A 25,374-nucleotide genomic window follows, 5' to 3' on the forward strand; every position below is an offset into this window, starting at 1 on the left:
GCAGCATGATTTATAATCCTTTGGGTATATACCCAGTAATGGGATGGCTGGGTCATATGATATTTCTAGTTCTAGATCCTTGGGGAATCGCCATACTGTTTTCTATAATGATTGAACCAGTTTACAATCCCACCAACAGTGTAAAAGTGTTCCTATTTCTCCACATCCTCTCCAGCACCTGTTGTTTCCTGACTTTTTAATGATCACCATTCTAACTGGTGTGAGATGGTATCTCATTGTGGTTTTGATTTGCATTTCTCTGATGGCCAGTAATGATGAGCATTTGGAAAAGGTGGTATCTGAGTACAATTTTGCTAAGTAGGATGGGGAGGAGAAAACCTGTGAAAAGGGCCTAAAACCCAGAGAAGAGGGCCAAGGCAGTTTAGGTATGGTGGAAGGAGCCCTGACAAAAGCCACAAGGTCTTTGAGTCAGCCTCCCTATCCTTTGAAGCGGTGGAGTTGTGGACAAATTAGAACCCCCTGACCTGTAAACTGAGATTATTTCATACATTATTTCATACATCATGGGATTAAAAGAACCAAAAGAAATTATGTCTAAAACACTTGCCTCTCAGAATTGGAAATCACTATTTTAAATTATGAAAGTAATGCATGTTTCTTGCCAGAGAAAGAAAAAAAAAGAAAAAGGTAAGAAGATAAAGTGAAAATAGCCATGCTCAGTGGCTCCCGCCTGCAATCTCAGCACTTTGGGAGGCCAAGGTGGGGGCATGGCTTGAGACCAGCCTGGGTAATACAGCAGGACTCTGCCTCTACAAAAAAAAATTTAAAAAATAACTGGTGTGGTGGCACATGTCTTTTGTCCCAGCTACTTGGGAGGCTGAGGCAGAAGGTTCATTTGAGCCCAGGAGTCCAAGGTTGTCGTGAGCTGTGATCACACCACTGCACTCCAGCCTAGGTGACAGAGCGGGACCGTGTCCCAAAAGAAAGAAAGAACATGAAAATAATGCATGATCTTACCACTTAGAGGTAAGTGTTCATTTTTTCTTATTTATTTATTTTTTATTTTTTAGAGAAAGTTTTGCTCTGTTCCCCAGGCCAGAGTGCGATAGTGTAATAACAGCTTACTGCAGCCTCCAATTCCTGGGCTCAAGTGATTTTCCTGCCTTAGTCTCCTGAGTAGCTGGTACTATACGACACCATACCTGGCTAATTATTTTTTGGAAATATGGGAGTCTCACTATGTTGCCCAGCTTGGTCTCAAACTCCTGTGCTCAAATGAGCCTCTGGTCTTGGCCTGAAAGTGCTGGGGTTATAGGTATGAGCATCTATTAACACACCAGGTCGTGTTCATTTTCTCTATGTGAATATTTTTTTCTTAAAAATAAACTCATGATTTATATTACTCTTTTGCAATCAGATTTTTTTTAACTTCATGTACCATGGTTCTCTTCATGTAACATGAGTTTTTTTCATGTTAATAGATGTGGCTTTATCTTTCTTATTGACCGAATAGTATATATCGCTATATCATAATTAGAATGGATTGGTAGACAGATTATTATTGTTATACCTCATTTTCCACTTGCCCAGTATTTTCTTTGGTTGGGATAAGTTCCCAGAAGTGGAATTGTTAGGTCTTTTAAATCTTTCTGCATAAGTATTGTCAGTCTTCTAGGAAAGCTATACTATTTTACTTTTTTTTTTTTTTTTTTGAGACAACATCTTGCTCTGTCGCCCAGGCTGGAGTGCAGTGGTGCTATCTCAGCTCACTGCAACCTCCACCTCCCAGGTTCAAGCAGTTCTCCTGCTTCAGCCTCCCGAGTAGCTGGGACTACTGGTGTGTGCCACCACACCTGGCTAATGTTTCGCATTATTTAGTGGAGACGGAGTTTCGCCCTGTTAGCCAGGATGGTCTCGATCTCCTGACCTCGTGATCCACCTACCTCGGCCTCCCAAAGTGCTGGGGTTACAGGTGTGAGCCACCGCACCCGGCCACATTTTTACCATCAGTATGTGAGGGTACTTGTTTATTTAGCACCATTGCCAATACTAAGTATTATTCATTTTAATCTTTGACTATCTAATAGGTTAAAAATTTGCATCTTAATGTAAAGATGATTTAATTGTAGAATACATACCATATTTGATTCAGAACCATTGCTTTAGTGTGACTTTGACCTCCTAGGGCACGAGAACTATTAATAGCCATTGTAATCAACCACTGTGGTTAGCATTTACTGATCTTGGTAAATATTTATTGGATTAAACTAAATGTTTTCTTTGTTTTTGTTTTTGTTTTGAAACGCAGTTTTGCTCTTGTTGCCTAGGCTGGAGTGCAATGGCGCGATCGTGGCCCACTGCAACCTCCGCCTATCTGGTTTAAGCGATTCTTCTGCCTCAGCCTCCTGAGTAGCTGGAATTACAGGCATGAGCCACCACATCTGGCTAATTTTGTATTTTTAGCAGACGGGGGTTTCTCCATGTTGATCAGGGTAGTCTCGAACTCCCAACCTCAGGTGATCTGCCCACCTCATTCTCCCAAAGTGCTGGGATTACAGGCGTGAGCCACCGTGCCCAGCCAACTAAATGTTATTTTTAATTCATATCTAGACAGCCTGTGGGAGTAAGAAAAATGAGTAAGGATAAGTTCTGTTTTTTTAATGTAATGTACATTGCTGAATGATCAATCCAAAGGTGGAGCTTTGGCCAGCTGCAGGGATGGGAACTATCATGTATTGTATCTGTGACTTGTGTTGAGTGTTCTGCTAAGTGCTGTATTATGTAGCATGTTTACTGTTTTACAGGAAAGGGTTTTAAGCCCCAGGTTACACAACTGAACTGGAATTCATTTTATTTATTTATTTTTTGAGATGGAGTCTTACTCTGTTGCCCAGGCTGGAGTGCAGTGGCACGATCTTGGCTCACTGCAACGTCTGTCTCCCTGGTTCAAGCGATTCGCCTGCCTCAGCCTCTGGAGCAGCTGGGACTACAGGCATGCCACCACGCTTGGCTAATTTTTGTATTTTTAGTGGAGATGGCGTTTCACATTGTTGGCCAGGCTGGCTTGAACTCCTGACCTCAGTTGATCTGCCTGCCTCGGCCTCTGTAAGTGCTGGGATTATAGGTGTGAGCCACCACTCCTCGCCTTGAGCTGGAATTCAAAATTAGGTTTGTCTTTTTGCTCTACAGGCACCCCTTGACATGTTGGAGGGATGTAGTCATAAATAGGCATGCATAAATATTTATTTACAGTCACTTTGTCTGTGTCCTGCATTTGGTTAATAGTCTCTCCCTACTCTTAGCTACCAGTGTGAGGGAGGACGATGCCCTCTAGGAGATGGGGAGCACACCAAAAGTCCCTCACCTTACCTGGGTCCTCCAGATAACCCGTGGAAGGCCATGCAGAAATGTATGCCACAAGTAGTTTAGTGAAGACCCCTCATGACTCTTCTCACCAGAGCTTTCAGATAAAATAGGATAATTTATGTCATATAAGGCCAAATCAAAAATGTCAGCTTTACAGTGTTGATATCTCAATTGGATAAGGAAGGGATATAGCAGATTATAATTCCCTGTCTCCTGATGATCATAATGCTGGGGACCATGTCAGACAGTGGCATGCATACTTGGGAAGTGTTCAGGATAACTATTATCATTAATGTATTATGTGCTCTTAATTGTTTTGCTTTCACTACTCATTTTTCACAATTCCTGTTTTTATTGTTATGTATATATTGTTATATATTTTATTATATTGTTATATTTTTATTGTTTTATATATATATGTTTTTATTGTATCTTATATTGCTGATATAAGATACAAAGGAGTTGGGCCGGGCATGGTGGCACATGCCTGTAATCTCAGCATTTTGGGAGGCCAGGGTGGACAGATCACTTGAACTGAGGACTTTGAGACCAGCCTGGGCAGCATGGTGAAATCCTGCTCTACAAAAAAATACAAAAATCAACCAGGCATGGTGGATGCACCTGTAGTCTCAGCTACTCAGGAAGCTGAGGTAAGAGGATCACCTGAGCCTAGGAGATTGAGGCTGCAGTGAGCTGAGATCTTGCCACTGCACTCCAGCCTGGGCAACAGAGTTGCCCTGTCTCTCACACACACACACACAAACTGTATACACAAACACACACATATATATACACACATATATACACATGCACACATATATATACACATATATGTATACACATATATACACATACATATGTACACACATACACATATAATACGCATATATATACATATATATAAATTTTATTTCTAGCATATTACTGATCAAGAAGTAATGGATGAATCTGTAGTGCAAGTTACTCGGGAAATTCAGGTGGGAGGATTGCTGGAGCCTAGAAGTTCAAGACTATCCTGGGCAACATAGCGAGACCCTGTCTTTAAAAAAAAGTAGTAGTAATGGATGATAATAGTAAAGCATTTTAAATCCATCACTATAGAGATGGTCTGATTTTACTCTCCTCCATTTAGAAATTGGGGAACAAATGGAATTATCTGACCAGGTTTGCACAATCAGTAATGACAGTGTTGCAGTTAGAAATCACATTTCTAAGTCTTCACAGTTCTAATCTGTTAATTGTTACTATTTTTTGAGATGGAGTTTCGCTCTTGTTGCCCAGGCTCGAGTGCAGTGGCACGATCTCGGCTCACTGCAGCCTCTGCCTCCATGATCTCGGCTCACCGCAGCCTCTGCCTCTTCAGCCCTCCTAAGCAGCTGGGATTATAGGCATGCACCACCACGCCCGGCTAATTTTGTATTTTTAGTAGAGACAGGGTTTCTCCATGTTGGTCAGGCTGGACTCAAACTCCCAACCTCAGGTGATCGACCCACCTAGGCCTCCCAAAGTGCTGGGATTACAGGCTCGAGCCACCGCACCCATCCCCCTGTTAATTGTTATTATAAAGTTGGTGGAGATTACATTCTATTGTTGAGTTAGAGATCTGTCAGGGAGATAAAACAGTATCACCCTGTACTGTTTTGGTGACCATGTGTGGAATTAGAGGAGTTTTTTTTTTTTTTTTTTTTTTTTTTTACATTTTTAAAGAGATGGAGGAATAAAACAAAAATGTGTAACAGAGACCTATGTGGCTTGAGAAGCTTAAAATATTTGCTGTCTAGTCCTTTACAGAAAAAGTTTTCTGGCACCTGCATGTAGATAAGAAAATAGCTTTATTATAATAGTATTGCTTTTATGAAATTTTTGTTGTTGTTGTTGTTTGAGACCGCGTCTTGCTCTGTTGCCCAAGCTGGAGAGCAGTGGTGCAGTCACAGCTCACTACAGCCTCAGCCTCCCGGGCTCAGGTGATCCTCCCACCTCAGCCTCCTGGGTAACTGGGGCTATAGGTGTGTGCCACCATGCCCACCTAATCTTTGTATTTTTTTGTAGAGATGGGTTTTTGCCATGTAGTTCAGGCTGTAATGAAATGATTTGTTTTTTTAAATATGCCCTCTTTAAGAAAATCTAGTATATAAACTTGCAAATTTAGATAAAATCTTCAGAAAATAATTTTAGCATCATCACCTAAAGGGGTTTTTATGGAAGGGCTTTCATCCAATCTTTGAACAGGACTCTACTTGTGTAATTGTATGTTTACAGATCATTAACTATTTGGCTGGCAGTCTTAAAACTGATGTGTCTGTTTCACTGCCAGCTGAAGGCCAAGGAACTGAAGATAAGTAGCTGGATTATTTCAAGCATTGTTTGAAACCCCTTTTCTATACTTGCCACTTTAAAGGTGTATTAATTGTGTAGAATAAGGTAAATTTTTTTTGTTTTATTTTGCTGGAGCTATTAGGTGTGTTGTGTTTTCCAAACAATAACTTACAATTTAGTGACTTAATTTTTTAAATTGCTTGTCATTAAGCATTTTTAAATTTTTATTATTTATTTTTATTTATTTATTTTTTTGAGACGGAGTCTCGCTGTTGTTGCCCAGGCTGGAGTGCAGTGGCACAATCTCGACTCACTGCAACCTCTGCCTGCTGATTCAAGCGATTCTCCTGCCTCAGCCTCCCAAGTAGCTGGGATTACGAAGTGCCCACTACCATGCCCAGCTAATTTTTTTTTTTTTTTTAGTAGAGCTAGGATTTCGCCATGTTGGCCAGGCTGGTCTCAAACTTCTGACCCCAGGTGATCCACGTGCCTCGGCCTCCCGGAGTGTTGGGATTACAGGCCTAAGCCACTGTGCCCAGCCAAGCATGATTTTTAAACATATCAATGTCAAAGGACAGGCATCCTGAACTTTAAAATGTTTTATCCTTCTAATTGTATAGGTGAATAAAGAGAAGAGGGTTCATAATGGAGTTTTTAGTATTTTCAAACATTGTGCAGCTTGGTTGTGGCAAGGCAGCTAAGGACCAACCCTCGGTCCCATGGCTAGAAAAAGTTTTCCTAAGTTTAGTGAAGGAGGAATGTATTATGAGCTTACACTATTAATTGATCTGTTATTGATGAGAGGTGGCCATTTGAGTTTCATATATATGAGTAATGAATGATTTTAATAGATTGTGATAAATGGCCAGGAAAAGCAGTTACAAATGAAGTATATTATGAAAATAGAGACTCTGGTTGGAATCAAGAAATAGGAAAGTTTGGGCCAGATGCCCTGGCTCATGACTGTAATTATAACATTTTGGGGCCGGGCGTGGTTGCTCAAGCCTGTAATCCCAGCACTTTGGGAGGCCGAGACGGGTGGATCACAAAGTCAGGAGATCGAGACCATCCTGGTCTACACGGTGAAACCCCGTCTCTACTAAAAAATACAAAAAACGAGCCGGGCGAGGTGGCGGGCGCCTGTAGTCCCAGCTACTCTGGAGGCTGAGGCAGGAGAATGGCGTAAACCCGGGAGGCGGAGCTTGCAGTGAGCCGAGATTGCGCCACTGCACTCCAGCCTGGGCGACAGAGCGAGACTCTGTCTCAAAAAAAATAAAATAAAATAAAATAACATTTTGGGAGACTGAAGTGGGAGGATTGCTTGAGTTCAAGACCAACCTGGTTAACATAGGGAGACCCCATCTGTACAAAAAATTAAAAAATTAGCCAGGCATGGTGGCACACCCCTGTAGTCCTGATTACTCAAGCTGAAGTGGGGGATTTCTTGAGCCCAGGAGGTTGAGGCTGCAGTGAGCCATAATTGCACATTACCGCCGGGCGCGGTGGCTCAAGCCTGTAATCCCAGCACTTTGGGAGGCCGAGATGGGCGGATCAGAAGGTCAGGAGATCGAGACCATCCTGGCTAATATGGTGAAACCCCGTCTCTACTAAAGAATACAAAAAAAAACTAGCCGGGCGACGAGGCGGGCGCCTGTAGTCCCAGCTACTTGGGAGGCTGAGGCAGGAGAATGGCGTAAACCTGGGCGGCGGAGCTTGCAGTGAGCTGAGATCCGGCCACTGCACTCCAGCCTGGGTGACAGAGCCAGACTCCGTCTCAAAAAAAAAAAAAAAAAAAAATTGCACATTACCCCAGCTTGGGTGACAGAATGAGACCCTGTCTCAAAACAAAGAAACAAGAAACCCACAAAGCAACAAAAAGAATATGAAGGTTGGTGAAAGAGCTATACATAAGATGTAGTTTCTGTTTTTGGTGAGCAAGCAATCTTAAAAGCAAAGACTTTATATCTTGCTGACTGTTTTTTGTTGAATGAGGGGCAGACCTGACACACTTAAAGACTGCTGGAGGAAACACATGTATAAGATGACCCTCTGCAGTACAGTGTGCTAGAAGTCTGCAGTGGGCTATTCAGAGCACAGAGAGGGCACTTAACCAAACACGTGGAGTCAAAGAAAGCTTCATCGAGACCAGAAGAAGATAGTGTTCTCCCAGGTGAGGGGAAGGGAAGAGTATTCCAGAGAGAAGTGATGGCATATGTGAAGGTGTAGAGTTGGGAGAGAATGAGGCCTCTGACTAGAAGTTCCTGAAAGAAATTGTGTGTTCAGAGCCTAGCATGTTGGTAGGGGACACGGTGAGCAATGGGCCGGAAAGGTAAGGGAGCTTTTTGTAAGAATGTTGACCTTTACATTTTGCCCTTTACCTGTAAGAACAGTAGGAAGACCCGATGGGTTTTTTTCTCACATCTTACCAAAATTCCAAACATACAGAAAAGTTGAAGGGATTTTACAGTTAATACTCATATATCTCAACCTAGATTCTACCATTAACATTTTTTTTTTTTTTTTTGAGACGGAGTCTCGCCCAGGCTGGAGTGCTGTGGCTGGATCTCAGCTCACTGCAAGCTCCGCCTCCTGGGTTCACGCCATTCTCCTGCCTCAGCCTCCCAGGTAGCTGGGACTACAGGCGCCGCCACCTCGCCCGGCTAGTTTTTTGTAGTTTTTAGTAGAGACGGGGTTTCACCGTGTTAGCCAGGATGGTCTCGATCTCCTGACCTCGTGATCCGCCCGTCTCGGCCTCCCAAAGTGCTGGGATTACAGGCTTGAGCCACCGTGCCCGGCCTCTACCATTAACATCTAATTACATTTGCTTTATGTCATGTGTCCTGCTCTATTACCCATTTTTTAAAAATGCATTTCGAAGTAAGTGCAGATATCAGTGCACTTTCCTCTAAATACTTCAGCATATGTATCATTAACTAGAATGCCCTGATGAAGGGTCTTAAGAGGGAGAGTGGCATAATGAGATTGGTTCAGGAAGATCACTCAGCTGCAGGATGGGAATGGATTGGGGGGTGGTATGTACTTACTGAATGCTCACTTTTAAGTGATGTGTTAATAGAGTGAGGAGAAGAGAACTGGGAGGAGGCCATGTGTTAAGCTTTGTGCCTAAAGACATAAAAAGATAAAAACAGTTTAACAAACAATATAATTGGAAGATGTGTATAACCCTAGAACAAGACTGCATCTTTGCAGATACCTCAGATCAGATTCCTGGAAAATAGGAGATAAAAAAATGGGATTTCGTTTACAGAATCTTTGTCTTCATTAGCTTTTTAGACCTTTTATAGAACAGATCTGTTTTCAAATGTTGCATTTGCCATCAAGACAAATCATGTCAGACTGCATTTAGGTGGAAAGAAAGTGAAAGCTACATAATCCCCTCAGGGGTCTTAAGAGGATTTTGAATTGAAGCTTAAGATGTATGAAAAGAAGAAATGGTCTTAAAATGTTTATAAAATACAAATGTTCAATTTTCAATTACCAGGGCCTGATGAGATGGCTCATGCCATAATCCCAGCACTTTGGGAGGCTGAGGCGGGCGGATCACTTGAGGCCAGGAGTTCGAGACCGCCTGGGCAACATGGTGAAACCCCGTCTGTACTAAAACCACAAAAAGTAGCCAGGCATGGTGGTGTGCGCCTGTAGTCCCAGCTGCTTGAGAGTCTGAGGCAGGAGAATCGCTTTAACCCGGGAGGCGGAGGTTGCAGTGAGCCAAGATTGCGCCATTGCACTTCATCCTGGGTGACAAAGTGAGACTCAAAAAAAAAAAAAAAATCACAAATTTCAATTACCAGATGTTATTAAAGTTGATAAATGAGAGAGGAGGAAGAGTGGTTGATAGAAATTTTGCTCCCAGAAAGATTTCGTTTCAATAAATAAAATGCTTCCTGAAACATTTTAAGAACCTTCTTCCTGCCAAAGCACTGTGTGAGGTGGTCAGAATATTCTTGGGAATAAGTTTTTGTTTTTTCCTTATTCTGTTTACCCTAAGAGCTAAAGGGAGTTGTACCCTTGCAGAGGTTGACCTGAATTCTCTTTGGAGGCATGGAATATTCTCTGCTACCACCAATCTTTATGACTATAGCCTTGGCCTCAGTTTCCCCATTTGTAAGAAGAGGGGATTTATTACAGTTCCTTGTAGCCCCAAAATGCTGTGTTTATGAAATGTTATTTATTCTCAATGTGACCGTTTCTAATTTGTTACAAGAAGTGAGAAAGTTTGAAATCACACGGTGGGGAAATAATCTGAAACTACCATGTTTAACATACTACATTTATTTGACCATATGCTCTTTCCTTTTTCAAATTTTATGTTGTAAAGTTTACTTAAAACACATTACAAAGTACTGAATGTTAAGAGGAATAGCTGTCATTTAAAATTCTAGCAGAGAAAAACCTATCAACATAGTAAAACAAACTTCTGGTACTTCAAGTTAGATTCACAAGACTAGGAACATATCCACCTGTCACTCAGAGGAAGTCCACAGAGAAGAATGCATTAATTCATTTTTCTTTCTCTTCTGAAAATAGCAGTGACTCTTGGAAGTGGAGATAACTGTTTTCTTCAGTGAGTCATGATACAAAATATAAAAAGTCTTTGTGGTCGTTGTTGTTGTTGTTGTTGTTACATAGATTAGAGATTTCTATGTTGCCCAGGCTGGCCTCAAATGCCTAGCCTTGCCCTCTTATGCACTAGGACAATAGCCCTGAGCCACCACGGCTCCCAAACAGTCTTGCTTTAATGGTCTCTAAAGACATCAGCACTGTTGAGTATTAGGAAGAGGGTGCCTTGGCATTAAATTCCTATGAATTTAGACCTGGCTCTGTCATTTCCTACCTGTGTGAACTTGGATAAGGTACTTAACTGGGCCTCAGTATCCTACCTGCCAAATGGGAGATCATCACGCCCCTCAGAGTTGTTGTGTTGGTTATTGTCGGCAGGATACTCTGCAGATAGGCACTCTGTAAGTGTTCACTGCTGTATGCTGCCAGCTGCTTCTGTAGAGAGGGAAGTGGGAACCACTGGTGGCTCCATTTGACTAAGGTATGGGCAAAGGGACATAATTCTAGTCTTTAATTTTTATTGTATGGAAACATGTTGACTTCATCCTTTTTCTGTCCTAGTTTTTCAGGCCTTTGCATTTCAAACTTGTTAATATACAATATAGTTTTAAAATGCTGCCAAAGTAGGTAAAGGGACAAAATTTGTATCCTGCATTCAAGGATTTGTGAAACTTAGATCAATTTTTGGCTGCAACTGAATTGATAGCACTTTTTTATGGTTTGGTTTGGGTTTTTTGTTTTTGTTTTTGAGATAAGTGTCTCACTCTGCTTCCCAGGCTGGAGTGTAGTGGCATGATCACAGCTTACTGCAGCCTTGATTCTCCCATGCCTGAGCTATCCTCCCACCCCAGCCTCCTGAGTAGCTGGGACCACAGGCGTGCACCACCACACCTGGCCAATTTTTCTATTTTTTTTTGTAGATAGAGGATCTCCCTATCTTGACCAGACTGGCCCTGAGCTCTTGGGTTCAAGTGAGCCTCTTGCCTTAGCCTCCCAAAATGCTGAGGTCCATGCCCAGCCACTTTTTGTTGTTTGAGACAAGATGTGTCAGTGGCTGCTCTGTAGGAGGCTTAGAAGTATACATTTTAGGCTGGGTGCAGTGGCTTACGCTTGTAATCCCAGTATGTCCAGAATTGGTGGGTTCTTGGTCTCGCTGACTTCAAGAATGAAGCCGCAGACTCTCTCAGTGAGTGTTATAGTTCTTAAAGATGGTGTGTCCGGAGTTTGTTCCTTCAGACGTTCAGATGTGTCTGGAGCTTCTTCCTTCTGGTGGGTTCGTGGTCTTGCTGACAGGGGTGAAGCTGCAGACCTTCGCGGTGAGTATTACAGCTCTTAAAGGCGGTGTGTCTGGAGTTCGTTCTTCCTGGTGGGTTCATGGTCTCGTTCTTCCTGGTGGGTTTGTAGTCTTGCTGGCTTCAGGAGTGAAGCTGCAGATCTTCCTGGTGAGTGTTACAGCTCATAAAGGCGGTGTGGACCCAAACAGTGAGCGGCAGCAAGATTTATTGCAAACAGCAAAGGAACAAAGCTTCCACAGTGTGGAAGGGGACCTGAGCGGGTTGCCACTGCTGGCTAGGGCAGCCTGCTTTTATTCCCTTATCCGACCCCACCCGACATCCTGCTGATTGGTCCATTTTACAGAGAGCTGATTGGTCTATTTTACAGAGAGCTGGTTAGTCTATTTTACAGAGAGCTGATTGGTCCATTTTGACAGAGTGCTGATTGGTGTGTTTACAATCCTTGAGCTAGATACAGTGCTGATTGGTGCATTTACAATCCTCTAGCTAGACATAAAAGTTCTCCAAGTCCCCACTAGGTTAGCTAGATACAGAGTACTGATTGGTATATTTACAAACCCTGAGCTAGACACAGAGTGTTGATTGGTGCATTTACAATCCTTTAGCTAGACACAGAGTGCTGATTGATGTATTTACAAACCCTGAGCTAGACACAGAGTGCTGATTGGTGTGTTTACAATCCTTTAGCTGGACATAAAAGTTCTCCAAGTCCCCACCAGGTTAGCTAGATACAGAGTACTGATTGGTGCATTTACAATCTGTATGCCTAGACATAAAGGTTCTCCAAGTTCCCCACTAGACTCGGGCTCAGCTGGCTTCACCCAGTGTATCTGCTACCGGGGCTGCAGGCCAAGCTGCCCGCCCATCACGCACTATGTGCCTGCACTCCTCAGCCCCTGGGCGGTTGATGGGACCGAGCTCTGCGGAGCAGGGGGCGGCGCTTGTCAGGGAGGCTCTGACTGCCAGGGAGCCCACTGTGTGGGGGCGGTTGGAGCATGGCAGGCTGCAGGTCCCGGGAGCCCTGCCCCACAGGGAGGCAGCCGAGGCCTGGCGAGAACTCGAGCACAGCGCTGGCAGGCGGGCACTGCTAGGGGATCTGGCGCACCCACCACAACTGCTGGCCTGTGAGCTCCGTGCACAGCCCCGGTTCCCCCGGCTTCTCTCCCTCCGCACCTCCCCACAAGCAGAGGGAGCTGGCTCCAGCCTCGGCCAGCCCAGAGAGGGCTCCCACAGTGCAGTGGTGGGCTGAAGGGCTCCTCGGGCGCCGCCAGAGTGGACGCCAATGCTGAGGAGGTGCTGAAGAGTGAGGGCTGCGAGCACATTGTCACCTCTTACCAGCACTTTGGGAAGCTGAGGCAGGCAGATCACGAGGTCAAGAGATTCTGGCCAACATGGTGAAACCCCTTCTCTATTAAAAATACAAAAACTAGTTGGGCATGGTGGTGTGTGCCTGTAGTCCCAGCTACTCAGGAGGCTGAGGCAGGAGAATTACTTGAATCTGGGAGGCGGAGGTTGCAGTGAGCCAAGATTGCGCCCCTGCACTCCAGCCTGGCAAGAGAGGGAGACTCCATCTCAACAACAACAAAGTGTACATTTTGCTGTGAAAGGAGCAGAGTTTATAGGCACGTTTGTCACATGTACTTTTTAGGTACTAGGGATGCAGCAGTGAACAAAATAGAAATGCCTGTGTTTCTGGAGCTTGCTTTTGAGGTTGGGGGAGACTAAAATACATAGTAACTTAGTATGTTCAGTGGAAAAAAATAAAACAAGAAATAAAGAATGTTGGGAGGTTGTAATTGTGAATGAGATGGGGGAAGAAAAGGTGGAGGTCTCAGTGACTCATGCTTGTAATCCCAGTGCTTGGGAGGCTAAGCGGGAGGAATGCTTGAGGCCAGGAGTTTGAGACCAGCCTGGGCAACATAGCAAGACCCTGTTTTAAAAATGAATGAGTGAATGAAGAAAGGTAACAGAGTGAGACCTGTCTCTAAAATGAATGAATGAATGAATAGTAAATGGTTGTTTATAAGAAGGAATGAATGAATGGAGGTGGTCAGGCAGGCCAACCTGAGGAGGTGATATTTGAGGGAAGGCAAAAAGGAGTTTAGGCAGCATGCAGATACATGAAGGAACTTTGTTCTAGGTGGTGGGAATAGTGGATATAAAGGCTTTGAGGTTGGACTCATATTAATTATGTAAGTCAATGTTTTGGGGGAAGTGACAAGATGATGATAATGCTTTGTGCATATTGAAATGTGAGGTATTCATGGGACATCCAGTAGTAATGACTAGTAAGCAGTTCAGGAGAAGCTGATCCTTGAAGGAAGTCTGTGTGTCACCAGATTTTAGGTGGAATTGAAGTCATGGATTTGCAGAGTCTCTGGGAATTACATTTAGAATGAGAAGAGCAGAGGACTGAGGAACGAACCCTGGGTAACAAATGTTGGGTAGGGATAGAAGAGCAGTCTGCGAAAAGACTTAGGACCAAACACTTCAGAGGCAGCTGGAAAAGAGGATGGTGTTTCTGAAGTTATAGCCAGGCAGTCTTCTCTGACTTCTGTGTCTGCCTTTTCTCTGCCAACTCCCAACCAAAACAGCCTTTCATTTTTTTGCTAGGACTCCATTAATAGTCTATTGTCTAGTCTCTTTACCCCTAAACTTATTCTTGTCAGTCATTTTTCCACACTTTTCCATAGTAGTCTTTCTAAAGTGCCTAAACTGTGCCAGTGGTTCCTCATCTTCAGAATAGTCTGACCTTCTCAGCCTGGCATAAGATGCCCTTCATGATCTGGCCTCTGTTTGTTTTCACCTTTTGTTTCCTTTCCCCTTCACATCCTAAATTTCATGCGGTCAAATTATTTGTCCTTCCTAGAAGGACACTTCTTTGCTTCTGGGTCTCTGTACATGGTTTTCTCATGTGTTCTTACTTCCTGGAATGACAAACTCTCCATAGTTCATTAACCATACAAGATTTGGCTTAATTGTTACCTTTTCTGCAAAGACTTCTGACTTCCAAGCAAAACCAGGCTCTTCCCTCTGGGCTGACTTCCTGATTTGTTGCATATCTCTGGTGTAGTCCTAATGACAATATCTTGAAACTGTTTCCTATTTGTTATCCCCTTCCAATTTGTGAGCTCTTAGAGGACAACAATTTTGATATAAGGATCTTCACATTCTTAGTGTATGGCTTAGTGTAATAAATGTCTAATGCAGTGGTTTTCTTTCTTTCTTTCTTTTTTAATTTGCTGTTAAAAAAAATCTTTTTTTTTAAATTTAAAAACAGATAGAGATGGGATCTCACTTGATCACCCAGGCTGGTCTTGAACTGGGCTCAAGTGATATTCCTGCCTCGGCTCCCAAAGTGCTGGGTTTGCAGGCATGAGCCACCACATCCAGCCGTGGAGTGGTTTTCAGTGTGGCCTCTGTACCAGTGGCATCAGCATCTCTGGAAACTTGTTAGAAATGCATTCTTAGGCCCCACTCAATATTTACTGGATTAGAAACTAAGGGAGTGGGCCCCAGTAATCTGTGTTTTAACAAACTTCTCAGGTGATTCTGCTACCTTATAACAAATCCTGCAGGTGATTCTGATAGTTCTAATAGTTAGAAAATTATTAAATCGTCCAGTGAAATGAATGATTGACAACATTCACAGAGAGGAATAAACTCTGATCTCATGATAAGTAGAGGAGAACCCTTCCACTTGTGTTCAGTCTTTAGAAAAAGGAAACAGCCATGCCTTAGTGATGGCTGCAAGAGCTTAAAATAGCGTATATAGTTACATTGACAGTTTTGTTTGTTTGTTTGTTTGTTTTGAGATGGAGTTTCGCTTTTGTTGCCCACGCTGGGGTGCAATGGTGCAATCTCAGCTCACTGCAACCTCCACCTCCCTGGTTTAAGCGATTCTCCTGCCTCAGTCTCCCGAGTAGGTGAGATTACAGTCATGCACCACCATATCTGGCTAATTTTGTATTTTTAGTAGAAACGGGGTTTCTCCATCCTGGTCAGGCTAGTCTCAAACTCCTGACCTCAGGTGATCCACCCACCTCGGCCTCCCAAAGTGCTGGGATTACAGGCGTGAGCCACCGTGCCTGGCCAACCGTATTTTGGCTCAAAATCTGTTCTGAATCTACTGACTTAAACCTTTAGAGATTAAAAGGGAGACACAAGCTTGTTATTGAAAAATTACCCATAATATCACCATCAGAGATAACCAAATTATCAATAATTATTTCTAGGTAATATGGTTTCTATTCTTTTGCTTATGTGTGAGATTTTCTGCAGTTATGTATTTTTTATTTGGAAACCTTTATATTTAAGTAATTTCAAATATTAATATTTTAAGAAATAAGTTGAAATAAACTCATCTGAAGGTTTTACCCTTATGAAGATATCTTTTCACTTTTTAAAAACTGACAAAAATTGTGTATATTGTGTACAATATGTTTTGAAATGTGTGTACATCGTGGAATGGCTCAATCAAACTAGTGTCTTTTCATTTTCTAACATTTAAAGTGGGAATTAAAGAAATAAGATAAATCCTGGGTCATATTATATGTAGTTTTACTTAACTGATTACTGCTTATTTTGTGGATCTGTGTATGCTTTACAAAATACTTACTGAACATTGTGTTGTTCAATAAGCTTCTGTTATAAGGCTGGGCACTAGGTTTTTACTTACAGTGCAAAACATTGTTTTTGTGGGATAATCCAAATTAAGTTGATATCATTTTAACTTAGAGGATTTCTTTCAGGAAAGTAGCCTGTCATAAGAGTAAAAACTTTAAGAAATCTTGATTCTTTTCCTAGTTCTAGAACAGATTCAGGCTCCTTTTGAAAGAAGATCTTCATAGATCTCTTCACATGGTGATTTAAATTATTTTTATTATATAAAGTCTAATGCTTGTGTCTACTGAGGCAACTAGATATACTTTTTTTTTTGGCTTATGGTTCCCAAATAACTCCAAACCCCAAAATTATAAATTAAATGTACTTATAAATTAAATGCCATAGAAACTATATAACTTGATAAAATTCAAATTAGCAACATTAATATAACAACTGATGTTTTGCTGAAATTAAATGCCGGTGTTGGGTTTAGTAATAGAAAGAAATATTTTTATATTTTATTTTTTCCTGGTTATTATTTTCATTTTAAGCATTTTAAACATGATCATTATGGGAATCATTATCATCATAGATATTACTGTTTTTAAACCTAATCTGTTTTGTTGACTGGCCAGTTTAATGGTACATTGTAAAGATAGTACTGAAAAATACTAATTTAATGTCAAATTCTTTTTAAAAATTAGGTTAAATTGTATGTATTTACAGGACACGAAGTTTTGGAATATATATGTGCATTATGGAATGGCTTAAGCGAATTAACATATATATTACCTCACATAGTTGTCATTGTTGTGAGAACACTTAAAATCTAATCTCTTGGCATTTTTCAATACAGTATATTGTTAATAACTATAGTCACCATGTTGTACAATCGGTCTCTTGAAGGTGTTCCTCCTAACTGAAATGTTGTCATCTTTGACCAACATCTATCTCCCCAACTCCCTCCTCCACCATGGCCCCAGTCCCTGGTAACTGCCATTGTGTTCTCAACTTCTGTAAGATCAACTTTTTAAGGTTGCACGTATGAGGGAATAATGGAGTATTTGCTTTTCAGTGCCTGGCTTGTTTCATTTGACACAGCAGTCGCCAGTCTTTTTGGCACCAGAGACTGACTTCATGGAAGACAGTTTTTCCATGGACTGGGTGGTGACATTTCAGGATGAAACTCTTTCACCTCAGATCATCAGGCATTAGTTAGATTCTCCTAAGAAGCATGCAGCCTTGATCCCCAGGTGTGCGCAGTTCACATTAGGGTTTGGGCTCCTATGGGAATCTAATGCCAGCGCTGCTGATCTGACAGGAGGCGGAGCTCAGCGGTAATGCTGTTGGTTCACCTCCTGCCGTGTGCCCTGGTTCCTAACAGGCCACAGACTGGTACCGGTCCACAGCCCAGGGGGTTGGGGCCCCCTGATTTAACATAATGAAGAACCTTCCAGTTTCATTCATATTGTTGCATATCATGGAAATTCTTTCCTTCTTTGAGGCTAAATAGTATTGCATTTTGGGTATGTGTGTGTATAATATATTATGTGTGTATATATTATATGTACATATACACACAGCAGATTTTCCTTATCTATTCATTTGTTGATGGAGTTGATGGACAATTAGGTTGATACCATATCTTGGCTATTGTGAATAATGCTGCAGTAAACATTGGGAGTACAGATATTCTCTTTAATATATTTACTTTGGATTTCTTACTGTCATCTTTTTTATTGCCTATGTAAAGGTACAGTTGTTACTATGAAGTATTAGAAAATGCTTCATAAGAAGAACCAGTCTGCCCAGTGCAGTTGAATATGGAATTGACTGCTCTGGGATACTTTGAATTTGGCGTGCCTGTGTGTTGACTCTCTCTTCTATTCTGTCTGCTTCACTTGGCTTCACCTTGGCCCCAGCAGGATTATAAACACCATTGCAGAGGTGGGCACTGCAATCTTGTGGCAGCATTCAGATACAAAGACCTAAGACGTATTTTTCTTTTAGCTTAACATGAAAATGAAGACAATTTTAAAATTCTTAGAGAACTCATAGATCTCCAGGAATAAGTCCTTAGATCCAAGCGACTCCAGTTTTATATCTATAAATACTATTACTATGATTCTAATAAGCCCATGAACAGTAACATATAAATAGCATTTAAATATTCACAATATAAAAACGCACTCACCAAAACATTGAACAGCTAGCCTAATTTTGTTTTGTTTTGAGACGGAGCCTCGCTCTGTCACCCAGGCTGGAGTGCAGTGGCGCGATCTTGGCTCACTGCAACCTCCACCTCCTGGATTCAAGCAGTTCTTCTGCCTCAACCTCCTGAGTGGCTGGGATTACAGGTGCACGCCACTGTGCCCGGCTAATTTTTTGTATTTTTAGTAGAGATGGGGTTTCATCATGCTGCAAGGCTGGTCTCGAACTCCTGACCTCGTGATCCACCTGCCTTGGCCTCCCAAAGTGCTAGGATTACAGGCGTGAGCCACTGCGCCTGGCCTAGTTAGCCTAGTTTTAAACATTTTTTAAAAAATACTTGTGTCAAGTTTAAATCACGTGATTTTCTGCCATTAACACTTGTAAGTCTATTTTTAATTTTTGTCTGTTGTACATTCCCCCTACACTTTTACTTGCCCAACTTTTTATCCCCATTTTCTCCCCATCTCTCCTGCTATGTATGTATTATGGCTTCGTGGTTCTGGTAGGGGTCACAGTTCCCTGTCCTGATGTATAGGGAACTGATTGATGTACCATCCATCCCCGTTGATTGGCCCTTAGGTGGAAATATAACTCAAACTGGGCCAATTAAGAGTCTTTAACTGAGATTCTTCAGACTGAAAGCCAAGAGTAAGAGTCTTTTGTTCCTTGTAGATTAAACTGGGATGACATGAGAGTGGAAATTCCTGAAACCTAAGGTGTTTCACTTTACCTTCTTGTCTCCTGAAAATTATCCATAGAGGAAGGCATTTGCAATAGGATAGGACAAGATTTAACAAGACCGGGAGAGAGAATCCTGGTCGTGATGGAGTCTGCATCTTTATCTCTTTTTTTTTTTTTCTTCAGACAGAGTCTCACTCTGTTGCCCAGCCTGGAATACAGTGGCACAATCTTGGCTCACTGCAACCTTTGCCTCCCAGGTTCAAGCAATTCTTCTGCCTCAGCCTCCTGAGCAGCTGGAATTACAGGCATGCGCCACCATGCCTAACTAATTTTTCTACTTTTAGTAAAGCTGGGATTTCACCATGTTGGCCAGGCTGTTCTTGAACTCCTGACCTCAGGTGATCCTCCTGCCTCAGCCTCCCAAAGTGCTGGGATTATAGGTGTGAACCACTACGCCCAGCCAAGTCTGCATCTTTGATACTGTAGCTGCTCCATTATATTTCATCAAATTGCCTTTTTGATTGAAGCTAGTTCCAGCTGGGTCTTTCACTTGGTACTAGAAAGCATCCTTAAGTAATCCGTGTTGTAATTTATGAGATGTATCCTTTTCTTTTATATCTAGGTGAAGATGGAGCCGGAAAAACAAGCTTAATAAGAAAAATTCAGGGAATAGAGGAGTATAAGAAAGGAAGAGGACTGGAATATTTGTACTTAAATGTGCATGATGAAGACAGGGATGGTGAGTGTCATTTGTAACATAAATTTCTGAAGTCTATTGTGAGGTGCACTGCCATTCACATTAGTCTTTGATTTTTCTTTTTTTTTAGTGTGTAATTTTTTACTAGAAGTTCTGTGATGTCATGCTGGTCAAGAAATAGCTATGTTTACGCATACTTTTATTAATTTGGGATTGGGATTCGTATATACTTTTAAGCATCTTAAGCTATACTGGTGTGCAGATACTTCTTTCCTGTCATACTTGAAGAATCTCAATTTTTCAGCTCATCTTCCCTCAGATAGTGATTGTTTTGTTGACTCACATTTCACCTTCTAATTTTCTGATAAAAATATTATCTACTCAGTTTTTATCTGTCAGCTATTTTTTCTTCTGTAGATCACTTGCCTTCTCATTTTTGTATATAATATCTTGGTATGCATATCTCTATCTGCTGATGGTAAAAACATAAACAAGTTATGCATCCTCTGGTTTTAGATGAAGAAATATGAAGTAGAGGATGCTACAGTGAAGTAATTTTAGGCCTTTAGATAAGTTAGCAGATGGCCTAAATAGTTAAACTTTACTGGCAGTTAAGTCATTTTAGACCTTTAAATAAATTGGTAGATGGCCTAAATTGTTGAATTTTGTCAAAGCCAATAGCACATCTCCTGTGGAGATGCACTAAAATACCAAGTGGTACTGTTAGTTGGATGATGAAATTAGTTAATCTTGTTGCCTTGGTTACTTTGTTTTGTCTGTTGTAGATCAAACAAGATGTAATGTATGGATCTTAGATGGAGACCTGTATCACAAAGGCCTCCTTAAATTTTCACTGGATGCCGTATCTCTGAAGGATACTCTAGTTATGCTGGTTGTTGACATGTCAAAGCCTTGGACTGCTTTGGATTCTTTACAGAAATGGGCAAGTGTTGTTAGAGAACATGTTGACAAACTGAAAATCCCTCCTGAAGAAATGAAACAAATGGAGCAAAAGTGTAAGTAGTCTAGAAATAGTAATGTAGGTTTCAAAAACAAAATGTCTTGGCTGACTTTAATCATTAGAAATTTTTGACTATGAAAAAGGTTTAATGAAGTAAACATATTGTAAGTACTTTTTTTTTTTTTGAGACAGAATCTTGTTCTGTCACCCAGGCTTAGTCTTTGATTTTTTTTTTTTTAGTGTGTAATTTTTTACTAGAAGTTCTGTGATGTCATGCTGGTCAAGAAATAGCTATGTTTAGGCATACTTTTATTAATTTAGGATTGGGATTCGTATATGATACTTTTAAACATCTTGGCTCACTGCAACCTCTGCCTCCTGGGTTTAAGCTATTCTCCTCCCTCAGCCTCCTGAGTAGCTGGTATTACAGGCGCCTGCCACCGTGCCCTGCTAATTTTTGTATTTTTGGTAGAGATGGGGTTTCACCATATTGGCTAGGCTGGTCTCGCACTCCTGACCTCATGATCCACCCCCGTCGGCCTTGCAGAGTGCTGGGATTATAGGCGTGAGTCACCAGCCTAGCCTGTAACTACTGTTTTTAAAATTCTGTTTAGATGATGTGCTAGGTTTTAATATAGTTTCAAATTAGAAACATAAGACACAATGGTAAACTGTTTAGTAGACATGCGTTTTCTTCTTGCCAAAAAGCTGTGTGTGTTCATTTTGGAAAGTAGCTTTGCAGGGTGAAAAAATTGAATCTTCAGCTGCTCATTTTCAGCAGTTTCATTTTTTAATTAGTAATCTTACTGACCTTGTCAAAATGAAATGTGCCTAGAAAGATGTTGACAGTATATATATAAAGATATTAAAATGGTTTTATGATTTACAAAGTACATATTTTATACATGCTCATGTGAATTGGAGATTTTCATGGGAATTATGAAAATTATATGAGTCATTTCTAACAGGTTGTAAGCCAGTAACATTTTTCATTTACTTTTTAAAAATTTTTGAGTCAGGGTCCCACACTGTTGCCCAGGCTGAAGTGCAGTGGCACAATCTTGGCTCACTGCAACCTCTGCCCCCCAGGCTCAAGCTATCCCCCAACCTCAGCCTCCGGAGTAGCTGGGACTACAGGCACGTACCACCATGCCTGGCTAATTTTTTTGTTTTTTGTAGACATAGGGTTTTGCCATGTTGCCCAGGCTGGTCTTGAACTCTTGAGCTCAAGCGATCCACCTTGCTCAGACCCCCAAAGTGCAGGGATTACAGGCATGAGCCACCACATTCAGCTGCCTCTTAATATTTCTTAATGTCACTTAGAGTTCTTCATTTGCCAATATCATGCTTTGCATAAGAAAATACATAGATGGGCCAGGCGTGGCAGCTTATACCTGTAATCCCAGCACTTTGGGAGACTGAAGCAGGTGGATCACGAGGTCAGAAGTTTAAGACCAGCCTGGCCAAGATGGTGAAACCCCGTCTCTACTAAAAATACAAAAAAAAAAAAAAAAAAAAATAGCCCAGCATGGTGGCAGGCACCTGTAATCCCAGCTACTTGGGAGGCTGAGGCAGAGAATTGCTTGAACCCAGGAGGCTGAGATTGCACCACTGCACTCCAGCCTGGGCGACAGAACAAGACTCCGTCTCAAAAAAAAAAAAAAAAAGGAAATATATAGATGAGCTCCTTTGTTGTTATTTACTGACAGTAACTTTTAAAGAGAAATTGACAGCTTGCTGGAATTTATGTGTAAGAAAACAGTAAAACTTGTATGTACTAAATCATTGAAAGAGATGTCTAAATACTTCTAAATTTTTGTTTATTTGTTTGTTTACTATTGCCTGTGGAGTTTTTTTTGTTGTTGTTCTTCCCTAAGTCTAGATTTATCCTAGAGTAGTAGTTGTTCAACTGTGGTTCCCTGGACCAGCAGCACTAGTATCAGTATAGCTGGGAACATGTCAAAAATACACATTTTTCACTCCCCATCCTGGACCACTGAATTAGAAACTCTTGAGGGTGGAAACGGTAATCTGGGATTTAACAAGCCTTTGAAGTGATTCTGGTGCATGATAAAATTTGGGAGCCACTGTTAGATTACAGCCTCTGATCTTAATTTAGGGTGGTAGTCACCAGGGCTGCTAAGGGTAAATATAGACCCCTGTGTTTCTGGAGGGAACGGTGCCCAACTGTTCCTTGACCCCATGTAAATTCAGAACAGTTTTCCTCCGTATGAGTCAGTCTTCACGATCCAAAGATCTGGCTCATAATTACTTTAAGAGAAAACACACATTTTTTTTCTAAGTAAGTAATAATGTACATTCTTTGTTTTTTGAAAATTGAAAATAGGGCTGGGCGCAGTGGCTACGCCTGTAATCCCAACACTTTGGGAGGCCAAGGCAGGCGGATCACAAGGTCAGGAGTTCAAGACTGGCCTGGCCGATATGGTGAAACCCTGTCTCTTCTAAAAATACAAAAATGAGCTGGGCGTGGTGGTGGGCACCTGTATTCCAGTCCGTTGGGAGACTGAGGCAGGAGAATCACTTGAACGCAGGAGGTGAGGGTTGCAGTGAGCCAAGGTTGCACCACTGCTCCAGCCTGGTAACACAGTGAGACTCCATCTCAAAAAACAAAGAGAAAAAGAAAATAGCCAGTCACAGTGGCTCACCCCTGTTATCACAACGCTTTGGTATGCTGAGGTGGGAGGATTGCTTGAGCCCAGAGTTCGAGACCAGCCTGGGCAACATAGTGAGACTCCAGTCTCTTCAAAAATAAAATAAAAAGTTAGCCAGGTGTGGTGGCACATGCCTGTAGCTACTCAGGAGGTTGAGCTAGAAGATCACTTGGGTTAGGGCTATAGTGAGCCATGATTGCACCGCTGCACTCCAGCATGGGTGATAGAGCAAGTCCCTGTCTCAAAATAAATCAGTAAATCAGTAAATCAAACTTTTGTGTATTTTCCCCAGTATTTTTATTTCTAAGCTGGAATCATACTTTGGCTTTATTTATATCTCTTTTAATGTTACTGTTTCCTACAACGTTAAATATTCTTTGAAAACTTGACATTTTATAGTTGTGTATAATTTTTTCTCATATACCATTTTAATCCTATTCTATGGACAGTTTGTTTCCAAATGTGTTTTGCTTTTAAACATGAAGAAAAGAGTTATATGGAAATCCCTGTGTGTGCATGACTGATTGTGCCCTTGAGAATTCCTAGGAGAATAATTACTGAGTCCAAACATACATTTTCAAGTCTCTCGTTACGTTCACATTTACTTTATATTTTTTAGTGACAGTTTTGACAACCTTGCAAATAACTCCTAAAAACTGATCGGCACTGGTAATATTTCATCAAGTTGTACCAGGGTTACAGAATGAGCATGGACCAAGATTGAGCCTAGGTAAAAAAGGAGAGACCTGAGTAAAGGGTTTTGTGAAAGGAGTTAGTATTAGAAAATCATCTAGACTATCTTTTAAGTTGTGGGATTTTTTTCTCCCACATTTATTTTTCTCTTATCCGTATAGTGCCTTTTGTGAATTAGAGAAGGTAGAGAGACAAAACTAATTGTGACTTGACCAAAATAGTTTGCATAAATTGAGGCAGGTCTAGATAGAACCCTACTTTGTAGAGCCATCCCATGCATTACTAGTATTCTGCCTCCTAATTATTAGTGTGGGTTCGTTGTTTGTATATTCTCTTTGAAATAGGTTTCTCAAACCCTTTTTGTTTTTTCTCTTACACAAGACTAAGTATAAATTGGAGTAAATTTTATCTTTAAATTATGGCAAGAAAAGTTACCTGCTGAAATAAAGCAATTTCTAAATTGTGTTTACTTTGATTTTCAGTGATTAGAGACTTCCAGGAATATGTAGAACCAGGAGAAGACTTCCCAGCTTCTCCCCAGAGAAGAAATACTGCGTCACAAGAGGACAAAGATGACAGTGTAGTTTTACCTCTGGGTGCGGATACACTTACACATAACTTGGGCATTCCAGTACTAGTAGTTTGCACAAAGGTTAGTTTGCTTCCTAGGGATTCTACTACTGATATTCACGGAGGATGAACAACTGTTTGGTTTTCCAGGTTTTTTGGAGTTAACACATTAGTTCTCCGAGATGATTTTTTGTTAACAAACAAATAATAGTTTAAAGTATTGAATGATATTAACATGTTGCTTTTGTGGTCTTAATTATAGTTTCTGTGAAAGAAAATGTTATTTCAAATCCTTATGATTGAATCTCATTTTCATAATTCCCATTGAACTTCATTGTATGATCAGTCAGTTTAATAGAAATAATTACAGGTAAAATGATAGTTTATTGGTTTTTATAAACTTGTTTTTCAACATTTTTTTTTTTTTTTGAGATGGAATTTTGCCCTTGTTGCCCAGGCTGGAGCACAATGGCACAATCTTGGCTCACTGCAACCTCCGCTTCCCAGGTTCAAGCAGTCTCCTGCCTCAGCCTCCCCAGTAGCTGGGATTACAGGTGCCCACCACCACTCCCAGCTAATTTTTTGTATTTTTAGTAGAGATGGGCTTTCACCGCGTTGGCCAGGCTGGTCTCAAACTCTTGACCTCAGGTGATCCACCCACCTTGGCCTCCCAAAGTGCTGGGATTACAGGTGTGAGCCACTGCGCCCAGCTTCAACATTGAATTTTTATATGTTCTCTAATATCAGAGGATTATGTACTTAAAA

At 41.3% G+C, this 25,374-nt stretch overlaps 1 protein-coding gene across 1 annotated transcript in view; it reads left to right on the forward strand.

Moving 5' to 3' along the window:
• DYNC1LI1 (dynein cytoplasmic 1 light intermediate chain 1) overlaps positions 1-25,374 on the forward strand; it is a 52,197-nt gene that overhangs the window by 10,062 nt on the left and 16,761 nt on the right. The window contains exons 3-5 of the mRNA XM_023192255.1: positions 19,639-19,755; positions 20,499-20,729; positions 24,522-24,691. Of these exons, the coding sequence (XP_023048023.1) occupies positions 19,639-19,755; positions 20,499-20,729; positions 24,522-24,691 (518 nt within the window). The remainder of the gene's footprint in view (positions 1-19,638; positions 19,756-20,498; positions 20,730-24,521; positions 24,692-25,374) is intronic.

Source organism: Piliocolobus tephrosceles, chromosome 2 (genome assembly GCF_002776525.5).
Source record: "Piliocolobus tephrosceles isolate RC106 chromosome 2, ASM277652v3, whole genome shotgun sequence".
Taxonomy (NCBI): domain Eukaryota; kingdom Metazoa; phylum Chordata; class Mammalia; order Primates; family Cercopithecidae; genus Piliocolobus; species Piliocolobus tephrosceles.